General features: G+C 35.2%; 1 protein-coding gene across 1 annotated transcript in view; it reads right to left on the reverse strand.

Annotated features, from left to right (window-relative positions):
• The window catches only part of LOC139138178 (glycine dehydrogenase (decarboxylating), mitochondrial-like), a 66,597-nt gene that overhangs the window by 12,036 nt on the left and 37,214 nt on the right, over positions 1–17,347 (reverse strand). The window contains exons 7-13 of the mRNA XM_070706433.1: positions 15,286–15,482; positions 5,025–5,121; positions 4,502–4,607; positions 2,800–2,939; positions 1,785–1,865; positions 866–966; positions 341–467 (exon numbers count right to left, since the gene is read on the reverse strand). Coding sequence (XP_070562534.1) covers positions 341–467; positions 866–966; positions 1,785–1,865; positions 2,800–2,939; positions 4,502–4,607; positions 5,025–5,121; positions 15,286–15,482 — 849 coding nt within the window. The remainder of the gene's footprint in view (positions 1–340; positions 468–865; positions 967–1,784; positions 1,866–2,799; positions 2,940–4,501; positions 4,608–5,024; positions 5,122–15,285; positions 15,483–17,347) is intronic.

The following is a 17,347-nucleotide window of genomic DNA, read 5'->3' on the forward strand; positions in this document are numbered from 1 at the left end:
TTTTGAAGGGTTTAACGGCGATATCTCATAAACGGTCCGGAATTTTTAGAAACGCATGCTTATCTATATTCTCAACTATGACTTCAATAATCCGACCAACAGTCAGCTAAATTGCTTTACAATTGAGAGAGTTGAAAGCTTTTGGTCATTTTCAAAATATCAGGAATCAAAATCCATAGAAAACAACGGAACGGTAAGATTTTGCACGTGCCAAAGTGTGCGTTTGGAACGTTGCCAACGATAGCAACCAACGCACGCTTTGAATCCTTCGGTATCGCCTTATAATGCACACTTCCAATGTCATTACAACATGAGGACTGATTTACTGTGTGTATCTCACCTCCATTTCTGTGGTGCTGTTCAATTTCATTGTACATGAACCCAGCGGTATCATCGAATGCACCAGGGACACGTCTTTGTTTTCTAGTATCTTCATGTACCTGACAATCTGTGACTCTGAGTGGTATCTGTGAAAAGGACATCAAGTTGTGCATGCCATCAAAACACCGTATTCTTTGTTCACTGCTATGCATCTGTCTGTTGCAATAATTAAATTATAGCTGTCGTGACATTGCACTTGCATGAAGAATTATTTTTCACAATCTGTACAGCTTAAATTGTCTGTTTAAATTCACAGAAAAAAAATTATGTAATGATAATTTCTGAGTGGAAAAAAATAATACAAAGATGAAGAAGAAAGAATATTCTGAATGTACATCATATGATGGATTGTAATGCACATTTCTTTACACATCTAAAACATTCAATTTCCCTATTCTGAGGTCATTGACCCTAACCTATCCCTAAGCACCAACAACCTAACTCTAAGTGACACCACAAATTGCAAGGTAATTCTTCTACTCACGTGTTAAAAATTGGATGAGTGAGATAGTCTGTTGTTCTTTTGAATGGGCTTTTCAAGAGGCTGCCCTTGGGTACATCTCCTACGCTCTCTGCAATCATTGCCTGTGAAGTGATAACCACAATGCAATTATGTCACGTAGTCAATACAAGATCTACTTTGGTATCTTCAACTTTTCTGAAGCAGTGTGTGCCACACACTCAGAGTCCAACTATGGTCTAAATGTTACAATAATGCTCTCAATAATACCCCAGTTTTGGCCTCAGAAATGAAGGTTGACTTTCTAGATTTGACAGAAAAAAAACCCGCAAGAGCAATTTGATGAGCTTAGAATAGTCGTATTTGTTGACGGACATATCAGTACCTCTGAGGAGTCTACTACTCTTCGGCGATACCATTGAAACACCGACATCGACCAAGGATGCCGAGACGCTATACTCTAATTACCTTTTAGAGGACAATGGCAATTCTACACATTTATCATTATTGAATCATTCTATCATTATCAATACTTTTATTTTTCAGAACTTTCACATCCAAATGCTTGTAATCCACTGATACTGTGACGCGCTTTCACATTTCTATTATGTGACGAGGTGCAGCCTTTTGTTTGAAATTTCTTTGATGTCAATTACTACATGTTTCAAGACAACTTTCATGGCATCCAATAAAATTTGAAATACAAATATACCAGGTAAATGACAAGCAAGTCAATACAAGTGACACAAGTGGTGTAATTATTTAACCTGTTCACCCCCGATTCCATGTAAACAAGTCCACAATAACCATTGACAATGTTTACGTGTGGGACAAACCATGGGGATGAAAGGGTAAGCAAATGATCCTTTGATAGACATTGTGCAATGCATTGGAGTCTGAAATAAAGCTGAGGCTGTACAAATAGTTGTACGTGTACACTTACAGCTGTGTGGTCTGATCCAAACACTTGGAGTAGGTCATCAAGGTCAGTTTCTGTGACAGTCTCATCCAAGGACACACCAATCTAGAAAGTGAAAAATTATACAGTGGAGGTGTAAACACACACATCATTCATGAAAAGCAATGAAAGGAAGTCACGATGGCATGGTTATCAATGGGATGTTGTACAGAAAAACAAAATTCAATTCACTTTGAAATATTAATACATAAATATGTCACTAAGATGATTAATTGCCCTGACTTAATCTAATTCTATAGCTTTCCAGACCTTTGTTTGGCTTACAATGCTTGACACGTTCAGGCCAGTCAAAATGTCTCCAAAATCTGTACACAACTGCACTGACAATAAACATGGAGAAGTTCACTCCTTTTAATAACTATACCAGTATGACAATAACCTTCATTTAGTAAACTTAGTGAAATAGCACAGACACTTCTTTGAAAGCAGTGTTTGATGGGGTGGCAAGATTAACATAATTATTTACCACCAACAAATGCAAACAACTTAAAGATGAAAACATATCTTTAAAGTAGCTATAACTTTATTTCTTTATTGTTTTTATAATGAACTACAGTTTCTTGTTCTTCTCCCAAAGGAATATTGAGAAACAGTATTCAGCTTGTCAACTCAGCCTGCGTGTACACTGCATTGATATTGTTGACAAGTGAATTCTGGTCTGAACTGGAATTCAAATGTAAATAGTAACTGCATTTTACATGTATAGATGTTATGTTGACAAGCTAAATACATGCAGTAGTAGGTGTTTCAACATACTTTGGGGAGTAGAATATGTACTTATGATTCACACACAAAACGTTGACGAAAACAACAAAATATCACCAAACATTAGTTATTTGATGGCCCTTTGAAGACATGAAAAGAGCACAGATAGAAGTTAGACAAAGCTTATTGACAAAGCTCATTGACAAAGCTTTCATGTAAAATCCTAATGTTCAGAGATCTTGAATTAATAAGACTTGAAATACTGGGTACTCACCGTGCCATCATCGTACAATCTGACATTAATTTCTTTCTGTTGTGCCCTAGCTAAGACTTCATCTCTGGCACTTCCACACTGGACTTTCAAAGTATCAAAGAAGAGGTCATTCTCAATAACGTGACCAGCCCTCTTCACACCTACAATACAAAATTAAAAAATCTTAGGAACCATGTGAGCAGTACATGCACAATTACTATAGAAAGTACTCTGGATTTCATGGATCAGGAAAAGGAGTTTTAGTGATGGGGTGATAGCTAATTTGTTTTTACCATACTGTATCCACAGACAATATAGTAATGTTATTATTAATTGAACTTATATTTTATGCTATGTTCACAGGAAGCCCCAGATCCAGGGTATGCTCTTGGAAAACCATATTTATGTTGGGTCTATGGAGTGGTTCAGACGTTACACAAATCTGAGACAAAGCCCAAATCGTATGTGTGTCAATGTGAAAGCTACTGTTGCTGACCAAATATTCCGTTTGCTTATTTTGGGGAGCAACAATTGTTCAAAAAGTGAAAAAAATAGTCACTGTTTGTCTATTTGATATGCACAAAATGTCCAAAAAGCAACTACTGAATGACCTCATTCTCTTTTTTAATTTTTTTTTCAAGAATTACTGCTAACTCTGCATGTGAGCAACACTTTTGGCGGATTATATTTTGATATCTTTATGCAACAAATAATGGCCACTCTAACCACTGGAATCTACTTCAACTAATCCTACAAACACAGCCTGCAGTGCAAATTATCAGAACACAGCCATAAAATATTCACAATCGTGACTAAAGGTTTTGCCTTAAATAAAATTATAACACTAATAGGTCTACACATCACATCTCACTAATAAATGATCAATTCTCTTGGGATGAGATGAGCGTCTTCACAGAAAATGAGTAAGCAAAAGAAGAAAGCAGAGTGCTGTCCCCTGCACGTATCATTAACCTAGAGTGTATCTGCCAGACGCAGAGATATTATCTTACACAAATACTGCTGTGAAAACCCAACTTCTACATTTTTTATTGGTCCATTATAGAAATTCTCTGGTGAACACTTGCCCAGTTCAATTTGTCAACATTGGTAAACGTAAAACAAACATGAATGGTGGGGCTTTTAGTGTCAGTTACCATGACTACAACTTATTTTTTCATTTCTATTATGGTGACAATAAAGCAAGGATGTCAACAAAGCCCTGGGATTCACCAAGTACAATGGAAAAATGATGCAGGAAATATCTGTACTGTAATCTAGTTTTTGTTGTTGACTTACCCGAAATGTTGCATTAGTATATGCACAAGAAGATTTTTGAAAATTTGCAAGTAAAATTGCCTGTAAGATGTATATGCGTATGGAATGCCTGTCAAGTATACATGATGTACGGAACTCTGGTGTATGTTCATAAGCATTATGACATTAACAGTATCATTGCCTTTATTCCTGCACATCAAAGTCAATATTCTGATGACCTTTAAGATTACAGCAAAACCTGAAACCATCCTGAATACATTTTTCTGCGCCTTATAGCAGATGATTGATATATATCACCCTATCTTATTAATATGCATGCACTCCAGAAATTTGGTTCAACGGTTCTTTCATACAGAAGATTTTCACAAAATTTTGATTTGAGGAATCGGTCAGTGCATTCCAGGGATAGATGAACAGAAAAGGTCTACATGAAATGTATGGTATTTACCTTGTGCCAGAATGTGTGTCCCATGGTGCACTCTGGTTGCCAGGTGTTTCAATCCTTTAGGTCCGTGGTAAACAGCAAACATGGCAGAAATGTTTGCAAGAAGTGCCTTTGAAGAAAGGAAATCACCGGCATAAGTTAGAAATCACAGAATTCGTAAAAAGTATATGGCACATGTTAATCCAGGTTTCGTTCCATTTTTGACCAAAAAACACCTGCTCATGCACAGTCAACTACCCTTACCTACATAACTGTGCAACAGCCGCAGAAGAGGTTTTTGAGTCCAAATCATGACTAAATCCTGATTAGCATGTTACAAACTTAAGCAGTAAACAAAAAGGGTATTTAGCATGCAACCAATGTAGACTCCTTTATTCAACCTTCAATGTCATAATTTATCTAATTTGTAGTTTGGAGGGTAAACCTATACCTTCATTTCCTTTTTTTTTGTTTAACACATTGGACACTGAGTATCCGACTTCATATAAAGTGTTGGCCACATTTCTGTGACACTCTCTGTACTGACCTGTGCGGTACATATGTTACTTGTAGCTTTGTCACGGCGGATGTGTTGTTCCCGAGTCTGCAGAGCTAAACGCAAGGCTTCATTTCCTGATGAATCTCTGTAACAAAACACATTTCAAAACTAATCTTTACAAAATTGTCATTTAATTTTCAATCCAATCTGGCAGATACGGGCAGATATTAATCACGTCTAATTTCTAGTGTCTGACCGTGTTGGACAAGCAATTTATATTGAAAAACGGCACAAAACGTTCAATGTAGATGAAAAAATTATTTTCACCAATTTTTTGCCAGTCAAATTCTACAATACCCCTTTGAAATTTTAAGCTGTCAAGCTTGATGCTTTACTAATGGGAAATTTAACTGTGGTTAAAAATAAATTTTTTATGAAAAAAGATTTTTATTATTAGAACAAAATGGAACCTTTACCAAAATGTGACATTGATATAATGAGACCAAACTCTCCATACTTTGGACAAATGAATGCTGTGATATGTCACATGTATGGGGGTGTGGCTGCAGGTGTTTGTTCGCGGCAGTAGTTGATAAATTACACTTGGGTTCCGTCTTTGTATGCTGAAGCAATCGTAACTGTTACAGCGGGACAGTTTCTTCATTATTTAGCTGTCTTTTAACCTTTAAAAAAAGCACCAGGTTGGTTTGGGGTGGAGGGTTTACAAAAAGGGGGTTACACTAATGTCATAAACTGGCCAGATTTTATCTTCAAAGTTGATCTGAGCTTGCTGATATGAGATTTAATAGATGAGCTGGCACTATTGATATGATTCAACATAAAATGATTCAAGTCACTTGCTGCAATAGTAGCAGTATGACAGAGTTTACGAATTGTGAATTCTAAAACTGTCGGTAAACACCACACAAAGTGATAACCTTTCTTCAGGGAGAAAGAAATAACCTTGAAAGAGAGTTACACTGAAATGCAATTTACAGAGACAATTCTGCTGAAGTGAGCAAGACATAACTGGACAGTGCACGGCTTTTACATTCAAACTTACTGAAGTGTGAAACAACATGCTACTGTACTGAAACACTCTGTATTATTAACATGTAATAACTGACGCTGAAAATACCTGTATGGGTTCATGGAGTTGTTATGGAAACAAAACTCACAAATATGCACGATAAAGTGAATGCAAAATATGCAATTTGCATATTTGGGGCAGCCGTGAATCTATACACATTTCAATCTCTTCATTGGCTTTTTAAATTTACAGAATCCAGAACTAAGAACCAAAACAAAACACCTCACACCATTTACTTGACTTTGGTCAGGCTTTTAAAAAGCTAAAATTTAAAGCTAAAGTATTGATGTGGTGCCAATGTTTACAAGTAATTTTTTTAATCATAAAAGCTACTGTTTAAACAAACCACAGGCCATCTTCAAATGCAAATATAAAAAAACAATTTAATGATGGATGGTTCTGTTGTTACAAAACAAGAAATGAACATCAATATACCATAAAATGGCAGTTTGACATCAGCATGTGACCAACAACTTTATTGAACAAAACAAATGTCCACTTCGGATGGTTTTTATTGCCATCTGCAGGGGCTAAACAACCCATTAAGATGTTACAACATCTACTGTACTTTTGCTACTGAGAGGAGATCACAATAAACTGAGGGTTACTGAACTCTGAGAGTCCTTGCATGGGTTCACCAGTAATGGTGTCACTGGCATTGAGTTACAAAACATTGCCTGTCAAACCCCAGTACTGACATACCAAACTTGTTTGTCAGACAAAAATAACTTTAACTCAAGGCTGTTCACTGGCTTCTTCTGATTGAAAACAAACCATGAATAAAAATACTTGAGATGATGCAAAATTACAACACAGCTGCAAGGATTTTCAGATTGGAAGTCACGGCAGTCTTCCAATACACTCTATCCGACATGCTAAAAAATTTCAAGCTTACATCCCCAAAAACATGTCATATCATTACGATAAAGAGAGAGAAAATGTGGCCTGATTTGCCAGGAAATCAGTTCCCTAATTAGTAAGCTACCGGTATATTGATATCAGATATGTAGGTCACTGTAAGGTCATGGGTTGTTGTTACATTACTAGATCTGAACGTATTGAACATCAAAGGGGCTATTTCAACCATTTTACACATTGTTCAACACTTTTACCAGATGAATACAGCTTTTTACAGCATTTGTTCATTGATGTAGTCAGATTTTTACAATTCGTAAAATATGGACCAATTTAAATTGACTCCAGAGTACACTTACATGTAAATTTCCATTTAACAGTATCCATTATAATTGGCAAAATTAATATTCTCCAAGCAATTTAACATCATTGAAAATTCTTTGAAGCCGTTCTTTCATGAGTGAATTTTTTCTTCATTGCGGGAACCATAAAAAGAATTCCGCACTTTTTAAAAAAAATTCTATTTACCTCTATTTGAAAATGAAAATCGCAATGTATTTATTAACAACAATCTAGAAAATGACTTCCTTGTAAGTTCTAATTATATCGAAACAAGTTAATGTAATACACTCCATATTCCAAACCTTGTCTCTGCAATCAATTATGTACTGTACTCATTTACGACAGATTTAATTTTAGACGGTACATTGGTGCCTGGACATACACTGATTGGCTCGTAAAGATTAAAGTTGTATGATTTGAAGTGATCTCACGTAAGTTATACCGGGAAGATGAACATTCCTGTCAAAAATAATTGCCTGACTTTATGTAGTCATTGAGTTCTCTGTGATAGACTGAATTTGAATTTTCAAACAAAATGCGTCTAAGAATATGAAATCCTGACACATTGCTGATGACCTTTCAAGGTCGGCGTTAATCATTAATTTCATCAGCACAGACTTAATTGAAAGGGTTCATACTGACACTGCTCATTTGCATGGATGAAACTCCGCTGCAAATGGGATCAACGCTGAGCTGAAGATATTGTAAGGTTCACAATCATGAAAGGGAGAATAATATTATTCTCATGTATACATTTCAACTGAAAACAATTTATGATAAAGAAAACACTGCCATTTATAACATATTTTTACATGAGAAAAAGATTGAAAATAGTTGCAAATGTCACTAATCCAGCTAGCCTCATGCTCAGAATTACTTCGATCTACAATCTGTATTTAAAATTGCAACTTTTCCATGATATCACAAAAAATAAAATTGCAAAGACTTTATGCAGCAGGCAAGAGGACACAGATATTGCTAAACTTGCTGAGAGATCACAAATAATAAGAAACCAAATAACATGAACATATCAAGAAAATTATGTTTATGGAGTTAACCCTTTTAAGAATATGGTTTGGTCCAAATCCATTGTTATGAATGGTAATTGCAGATCAGTTTACAAGAAATGGGTTGAACAGGATAAATCATAATGGAATAATGACCATTTTGTTTACCTCTGATTCATATAATTACCATTTCCTCAAAAAAATAATATACTGTAATAGCTGTTTAAAATGGATTTTGTGAATTTCTTTGCTCAAAGACTCAGCAAAGGACAGTAAAATAGTTTGCAACTTGAATTTGCAAGTGTTCAAATGTGTTGCCAGTTGGTGAAAGTTTGTTGTATTGCTATGTTTAACCACTATCCAAAGCAAACACATTATACGGCTGAGTAAGCACCAATCCATAACAGTAATGAAAGTAATCCACTTGACTAGGTTAGATGACCCTAGGTGACCTCACTTATCTTGCTGCCATGGCAACTATTCTCCCAGCACTGCACACTGCCAATTAGGTCCCAATAAGTTTTTAGGTATGCACCTTGTTTGTTTCATGGTCAGGAACCCATGCTTGGGAACTTTCTAATGAGTTCAGTGTGGACTGACATTTCAAGTTTAATTAGGTCAATACTGCCCTCAAATTGCGACTGAGACTTGAGCACATTCATCTATACCAAGGTTGACATAGGTATCACTACAATTCATTTTCATTTATACAAAGATTTGAACATGCTTGAAATATTTAAATTTAAAAAAAAACTAAAAGTAACAGAAGTTTGAAAATGTTTAAAATATTTCAAATCTTCCAATTCAAAAGACAAAAGCTTCTCTTGGTTGTTGTACATACAATTTGACGTGATTTTACATTTTCAAACGTACTGTTTTTTACTTTTTCCTTCATCAATGTTGTGACTGAGTCATTTTCAATAATGAGGTAAACCCATTTATGTGCTTGAAAGGGTTAATTTTTGTCATTTTTGTTGAGTTTTAAAATCCCCAAACTGACTCAGTCATGTAATGATGAGGTAAGCCCTGACTGTCACTGGTAATAGAGGCCTACATAATCCAAATCACTGACACAGGCTATTAAACACACTGTTGTTGACTGAACACCAAACCTAAGTGACAGCTATGAGGGTTGTAATAGGGCAGCATCAGGTGTATGTAAAGTGTACTTATTGCTGCATGTAGAAAGCATGTAGAATTTTCCTAATCTTATCAAACATACATCATTTTAATAGTGCTTGCATGTACGTGTACATTAATAATAATGTGCATTCACTCAAAGGGAGGGATCGTCCGAACTCCAAACGTTGCCAGGAATCTCTAAGACCAATGTAGACAGTATATCTAGGGTATATGTTGGCGAATGATGAAAGTTAAAACATGTTTGTTAACAATGAATATCGTAAAATTTAAATGTTGCAGGTATGTTGATTTGATGAATCTAGATATCATTCATGAAATACATTGTTTGTAAACAAGGAAGTTGTACATGAGCAGTTTTGACGATTCCTCCTCTTTAATTGAGATCCCACCATAATATAATGTTCATCATAGTCTCGCCAGGTATCATGGATTCATTGTGATAGACAATTGCTGACATGCATGGCCCCTGAATATTAAATGTCATACTGTTAGTAGTACTTCATTCAATTTTATGTACATTAGGATCCCTGAAATTGCCGGAAATTCCACACAAAATGCAAAAAAAGAAAGCTTTCAAATGCACCAATTGCACTGTGGAATGAAATCATTGCTTCAATCCCCATATCAAAATGTCAAGCCTTTGTCCACAGGCTAGATCAACAGACTGACAAGCATTCCCCATGCACTGCTTTCTGATTAACTCAACTCCAAGTTGTCAGATAAAATCCATGCACGACTACGCTCGCATGCGATGATTGTGTATTTCATGGAGAGAGAGCTTATCAGTGATGCAGGATCAATGAACGCTATCTCAAGTTAGTCGACTCACGTTCAATCCTGATACAGAGCGCAATTATAATCTCAATAACTGTTTACTTCCCAAAGGGATCGGATTGTGTCCTTTAAGCCAAATGTTTCCACAATTTATTAATTACCAGATTAATTGAGAAATGGCGACTGGGAGCTGATAACAGCATATCTGCCTATCAATTATCAGTATACAGTTGCCCCCTCATGACATCGCAGACCTTACCTACTTTAAACTTTAATAAGCCAGGTAACTATTTCATTCAAAATAATTTGATCTTTATCTCAAGATTAAGATGATCCCATGTCATAGTATACACAAAACTCAGCTGATAATGCTATGAAATAATTAAATTTATGCTGACTTAAGCGGTATAAATTTCAAGTTGCAAAAATCTACAGCTTAGCACAAAGCCAGTTATAACATTGAACATGACAAAAAGGCAGCAGTTTTGTACTTTGTGTATTCATGGCAATATCAATGCAGATATTGATGAAAATACAATGATTTACATTTTCCAGTTGTTCATAAAATATTTGCCTTACAGAGGCAAGTATTTGTTTTTCACACTTGCTTTCAGCATGCCATACATCATGGACTAGAAATTATGAAAATTTGAAGCTGGTCTTTAAGAATCGATCTGTCCATTCGTAGACCGTATGAATACAGTATGCCTTCTTGGACTAGAATGGCATATAAAATACATAGTTGATTGGGCTACACATTTCAGGAAAATCGATTTGAAAATTTGACATATCTGATTTTTTTCATGATAATTTCAAGTTGCTTACCAGAGACATAAGAGCACTTGTCATCACTGCACTAGAAAGTCATCACTACCTCTACATATATTTTTTGAAATATCAACGCCATGGTCAAAAGGATCTCTCGTAAACAACCACGTAAACTGAATTACACCAACACATAACATTTCGATAGTCTTCCTATCAGAATCCAGGAAAGCAGAAAGCCTACACTCCATAGTGAGACACACATTTGTAACAGTCATGCACCAAAAGTGTGTAAAGGAGAACAAAATCAACATACATTTTGCCGAGTTCAGACTTATGTTTTGCATTAGAGTCTCAAAGCAGATCTCTCTAATGGGGGGATATGGGGGGGGGGGGGGGGGGGGGCTGTGTGATTCTCTAGTTTCAATATTGATATGCCTAATAAACAACCAGCATTGCTTGCAAAACAAATATTGTTTTGAACTCCAGCGAGTTCAAAACAATTTTCAAATCAGTGGCTTGATATCACAACAAAGGAAAACGTTCCATCCTGTCACCTTGGTGAAAGATTATTTTTTCCCATCTGGAAGAAAATAATCTACCACTATTGATGTGAAGAAAGTCAATTTTGTCAAGTGTCTGACTAAAAACAATCACGCCAAAAGTGTCTGCGATGGAACTGATCAAGATTCTATAAGACGCCCTGAAATGACAAACACCCCTGTTGAGATACAGAAATTACATTATTGAAGAGCTGTTGTCTCCTTAATTCAACCAGTCTACAGGTACTAGGTAAGACATTCTACAAATAACCAGTAATTTCTCAGAGTCTGTCATCTTAATTTGACACGACAAGAAAGAAAGAGCAGCATTATTCTTTCATCTCACTTTTACATTGAAAGCTGTTTTCATTTTATGGAGAGTTTTACTCGGCCTAGCATGTCAGTTTTGATTATCTTCACAATATCACATAAATCTACACTACTCTCCCAGTGACCTCTAACAAGTCTGTCTTTTCTGTGTATTTTATCTAGACTACCGGTAGATCTTTGCCAACTAACATAAAATTCTCACTTCTGTTTCTGTACCTTGGAGACATGCCTTTCCAAGGGGCTTTCATTATTTTCTCTGTTTTTTTCTCTTTTTAAATTTGTATTAAATTGCTTCAATGTAAGTCATTCTGGTGTCATTTACATTCTGTTCAAAAATACGACCTTGTCCTTGGGTTTGTATTTTTCCTGTAGTTAATTTCACAGCAAAACACATTCTCACTGCACTCTACCACTGATCATCAATTCTACAAGAGACCATTTTATCATTTAAATAGTTATGACCTTTTCAATCTTATCTTTGACATAGAAGCACAGAAATGTCAGACATGATGCACATTTCTGATAAGTATTCTTAGCACAGGGTCATGCATATCTTCTGATACGATGCACCTCTTGTTCTGTGCATGCACATTGTATTTATCATATTTTCTCTTTGAAAGAACATGTTTTTGAGTAAATTCATTTTTTTTAAATCTTTGCAACAATTTGCTTTCAGTTTCACTCTGATCAGGAAAACACCTGTTCAAACAAGGATAACCATCTTTTCAATCTAATCTCTGAAATGCACACACACTAATAACACATCGTACATCAATTTTTGACAAGCATATCTCTTAAACTTGACATAAAACGGATCAGATTTCCTTTCTGATAGATTTCCTTTCTATTCAAAATGCAATCAGACATTCCATTACATTACATTACATCTGAATGAATGAAGGACTTGTATTCAGAATGAATTCAGGAAATCAAACAAGTCTGGACGTTCTGATGAATAGAGTGACATCCCTTTGTCCGTTATAAATACCACACTGAGTTTTTCTTTAAATTGAACTGATTATATTATTTTCCTTTCACAAAAGGGACAAAGACTTTTTAGTTACATACTGTTCTTTTATAAAACACACATGTAACCAAAATGTTCACTGTTTTCATGAAAATAACATTGTGCAATCAACCTACTTTCTACCTGCAGTTCAAAGTTTGTCAGATGAATTGAGTTGAAAGTACAGATGATACAGCTTCATCACCCATCAGGTTTTAATCTGATATTTATAATAAGCACTGCAAATTCCATCAGTCTTGTAGCAAAGATTTCCTTTTTTGTTTGAAACATTAGTATATTAATAAAATTTTTTGAACTGGACTTATAAATACACTCACACATGTGTATCTCTGTATATGTGTGTTTACATGAATATATACACACACACAAAGATATAGGTGTCCTTGTTGGAATTATTGTGCTCGATATATATTTGCAGTTTGCAGGATGCAATAAACTTAAGTAACAGATTTCATTACTTGTACTTGAAGTAATTTGTGTTATTATCTTTAACGCTGTTTTCCGCATCAAGCACTGTAATTTCCCAGAAGGATATCGGTATTTGATATATAAGCTTATATATATATATATATATATATATATATATATATATATATATATATATATATATATATATATATATATAATATATATATATATAATATATATATATATATATATATAAAATCCGATGAAGGTATGTCTTCTCTGATATGTATAAATATATTTTTTTAATATATTCAATATAATTTATGCTTTCTTACATATACTACACATTTACATTAATACAGGATAACCAACAAATATTAAACATTACAGCTGTTATTTTATGAATCTGGTAAATGTAGGTGACATCCTTAGTTCGGAAATTCAGAGGCTCCAAAGATGAATGTAGAAAGCATACAACACGTACAATGTGTTATCTCACAATATGCAGCATCCAATACGGACATGATGGTAGAGGATGCAAGCAAGTGTAAAAATAACCTGACAATAAAAAAATATGCATGTAGGAATCACTCCAGTTCCTGTAGCATGGGTTTAGCAGTCACGCTACAACATAGGATATAATGGCCCAGGTCAGGTTGGTCATGCTGGGACATGCACTGAAAATTTTCTGCTATTAAAATGATACAAAGGGAGTTTACTCATGCACTGCGTTCACTGGCTGTATAACAGCGACATACAGGTTTTAATTAAACTCTGATATATGACAACTCTGATAGAAAAATATTTGCTTCAGTACATCTTCCCTTGGTCTAAAAGTTTCCTTTGATAAAACACAATGAAATAAGAATGATGTATAATTCATACATCAGAACATCAGACTTGGGAACTGAACACTCATAAACATCAATAAACCGACAGAATAATTTGGTATTTTCTATGATACCTTTCATATCTATGCATGCAAATATTTTTACAATTACTATAATGCCATTTCATTTTTCTCACATGACCAGCCGATGATTCAAATATTTTCTATGGAAGTTCCCTCGGAAATGTTGCTACACCTAGGGCTTCCCTACCTTCTGCTATTATGTTCTCACATTGCATATGCTTTATTCTCTACTTTACTGCTGGCAATAACACTAAATATGACATTTACCTGTATGCGCTGGATTGAATTCGTATGTCACCTATGCGTGAAACTTATTTGAATTATGTGTGTATCAAATGTATTTGAAAATTTATTGACCTTCGACATCAACAAATTCAATCATTTTAAAATCTGCTAATGTAAGAAACTGATAGAACTCAGAAATATGGAAGAATATATGATTCAAATTGTGAATGCAATACATGTTAGCTTTCATATTAGTAGGTATTTTTTATCGCAAAGTGTCTCTTATTGTCTGAATAGTTTCATATTTTCAGTCGACAGAAATTCATCAGGAATTTGCAGGGTTTCTTTTCATGAGAGAGAAACCACACTAGTCTTGCTTCCTGTAAGACATGGAGAGTCAACATATCTTTGAGAGAAAATTTTTTGACCCGCGAAGCTTTGCTGTGTTCTAAATACAACAAAGTTCAAGGTGATATTGCCCTGAACTGCCTGACATGAACATCTGTGCACACCTAAGATACTACAGACATGACATAAAGCACATGAATCTTGTCGACTTGGTAAACGCTTTCAAGAGATGACAGAATATTTTCAAGTATGTACATTTAAGATGTTACATATAGTGCACTCCATAGTTATGATTATTGACAGGTATGCTGACTGTGTTTGGTGAATGCTCAACTTCTATATCAGCAGAAAAGGTATTTTTCAAAAGTCATGCATGCATTGTGAAGACCATAGTTGTGGATGTTTATAGGTTTGCAGACCATGCCCAGTGAACCAAGCAATATCTCTGAAGGAATTAAACACAGGTGCTTGGCTAGAAAGCTATTATCTTCAGGCACAGTGACCGTAATAGAGTTGAAGTTCAAGGCTTATCTGACTCACCTTGTGACACCAACCATGCGACCTGGTATCATTCTTTTCAGGCTGTCCTTGACTGCAAAGAATCCAGCGTGAGGTCCACCGTAGTTGAGGGGCACACCAAATCTCTGGCTATTGCCAAGGGCGATGTCAACGCCAAATTCTCCAGGAGGTCGTAGGATTGTCAGCGCTAACAGATCTGTTGCACATACAGCCAGGGCCTGTAAAGAGCAGAATTCAGAAATTAATTCAATCAAAGGAAAAATATTAGATGATGTATAATACCAGTTTTCATACAAAATTTTTTCAATGGGAAACTTTCATATGTACCAAATGCACAAATTTCATTTATTCACTGTTACAGAGTAACGTGAATACTGTTTTACAAGAGTAACATTATTTTTGCTGATAAGTGATTGTACTTTGTTGTAGAAAGTCAGATTCCAAAAGAATAAGCTTTTCTTCCCTACTACAACACATTCTATCTTATAGAGACACTGTAATTTTTGTTGATTATTTTTCACTATTTTTTCAATTGCAAGTTCTTGTTGAAACACTGAATATCAAGCTTGTCAACCCTTGTCAAAACAGCGTCTATTTACAAATGCATCGCTATTGTCTGCATTTGAATTCTAGTCCAGACCAGAATTCACTTGTCAACAATACTAAATTAATGCAGTTTACACATATACATGCTGCCAAGCTGAATACTGAGTATCGTAATAAGCACCAGGGAACACAACAAGAAACTGTGGTTGAAATTTGCCAACAATAGTGACAAAAATCGTCAAAAGTGTAAACTTCTGATCCTTAATAGTCACTATGTTCATCAATATATTATTATATACCAACAGTACATCAAATTGGATTTTGGGCAGGGGTATATATTTTAGTTTTGGAAAATCACGGCAAGTACAAACACATTGTGTTAAGATTTTATGACATTGCCTTGTCTACCTTGGTGTGCAATATAATAAATTGATCTGAACCATCTTCCCCATACACTGTACAGTGCTTATCCACCTACATGAAGCATCATATTCTCTTAGAGCTCTTCTATCTGAGAATCCCTCCCCTCTGGGGCAACACAACTTGACTGAACACCAGTCCAGCATTATTCATTCCAAAGATGCTCTCCTAGGTGACTGGCAAACACCTGATTTCTACAATTTATATCTCCCCAGTCCATTTAATTTCTCAGATAAAATCTCTGCAAATTCTACCTCCTGTCCAGCATTCCAGCTATCTAACTTGACGGTTTGAATGCCTTGTATAGATAAACAGAGATAAATATGACACCTGTACACCTGCTACTGGTACAATAAAAACTATCAAGCTGCTTTTTGTATGCAAGGCATGTGTAGCGGCCACTTCTCAGCATCAACGGAGCATTTCATCAGCATGGCTGTAATGATTAATGAACCAATGCATTGGTACATACACAGCACTGGCTAATGGCAGTAAAACTCCACTACAGTGTAAATCACTTCATTTTTATTACTTCATCTTGTTCTTATTTTTGATCAGGATATTAATTCTCTAATTAACAATGTATCTATTCATTTATATATAATTATTCAAACAAAAATTTTGCAGAAAGAATTGTCTTTGTAAGTGCACTGATGAAAAATTATTCCAAACTTTCAGTGAGCAATTTTCTGTCAGCATGCCTGGTATAGAAAATGGTCTTCAAGATAGAATGCACCACGGGGAGAGAAATTCGGGCTTTCAAATTTATCAATTCTCTTCTGATCTACCACTTGTGGGGGCTCATTTTAAAGCTCTTGGTGAAAGAAAAGTTTTCACCATCTTATTTTTTCAAAAATCGAAAATTCTATTTTTTCTCCATAGAGTAAACACAGGGATGGCGGCCATTTTGAATTTCAAATATCGGGAAATTTCAAGTAATTTGTCTCTCTAGTATCAAAGTTTGCAGCACGGTGACCCCTGATTTTTCTTCTTGCTTTGTTAAGAGAATGGTCAAAAGTTTCATCGAGGAAAGTTTGAGCAAAGGTTTTAAGTCTTTCACTTTTGAGGCGCATATTACCTTAAAGACAGATTTATATATTTTAAATTCCTAAAACAA

This window comes from Ptychodera flava, chromosome 8, assembly GCF_041260155.1.
Source record: "Ptychodera flava strain L36383 chromosome 8, AS_Pfla_20210202, whole genome shotgun sequence".
Lineage (NCBI taxonomy): Eukaryota > Metazoa > Hemichordata > Enteropneusta > Ptychoderidae > Ptychodera > Ptychodera flava.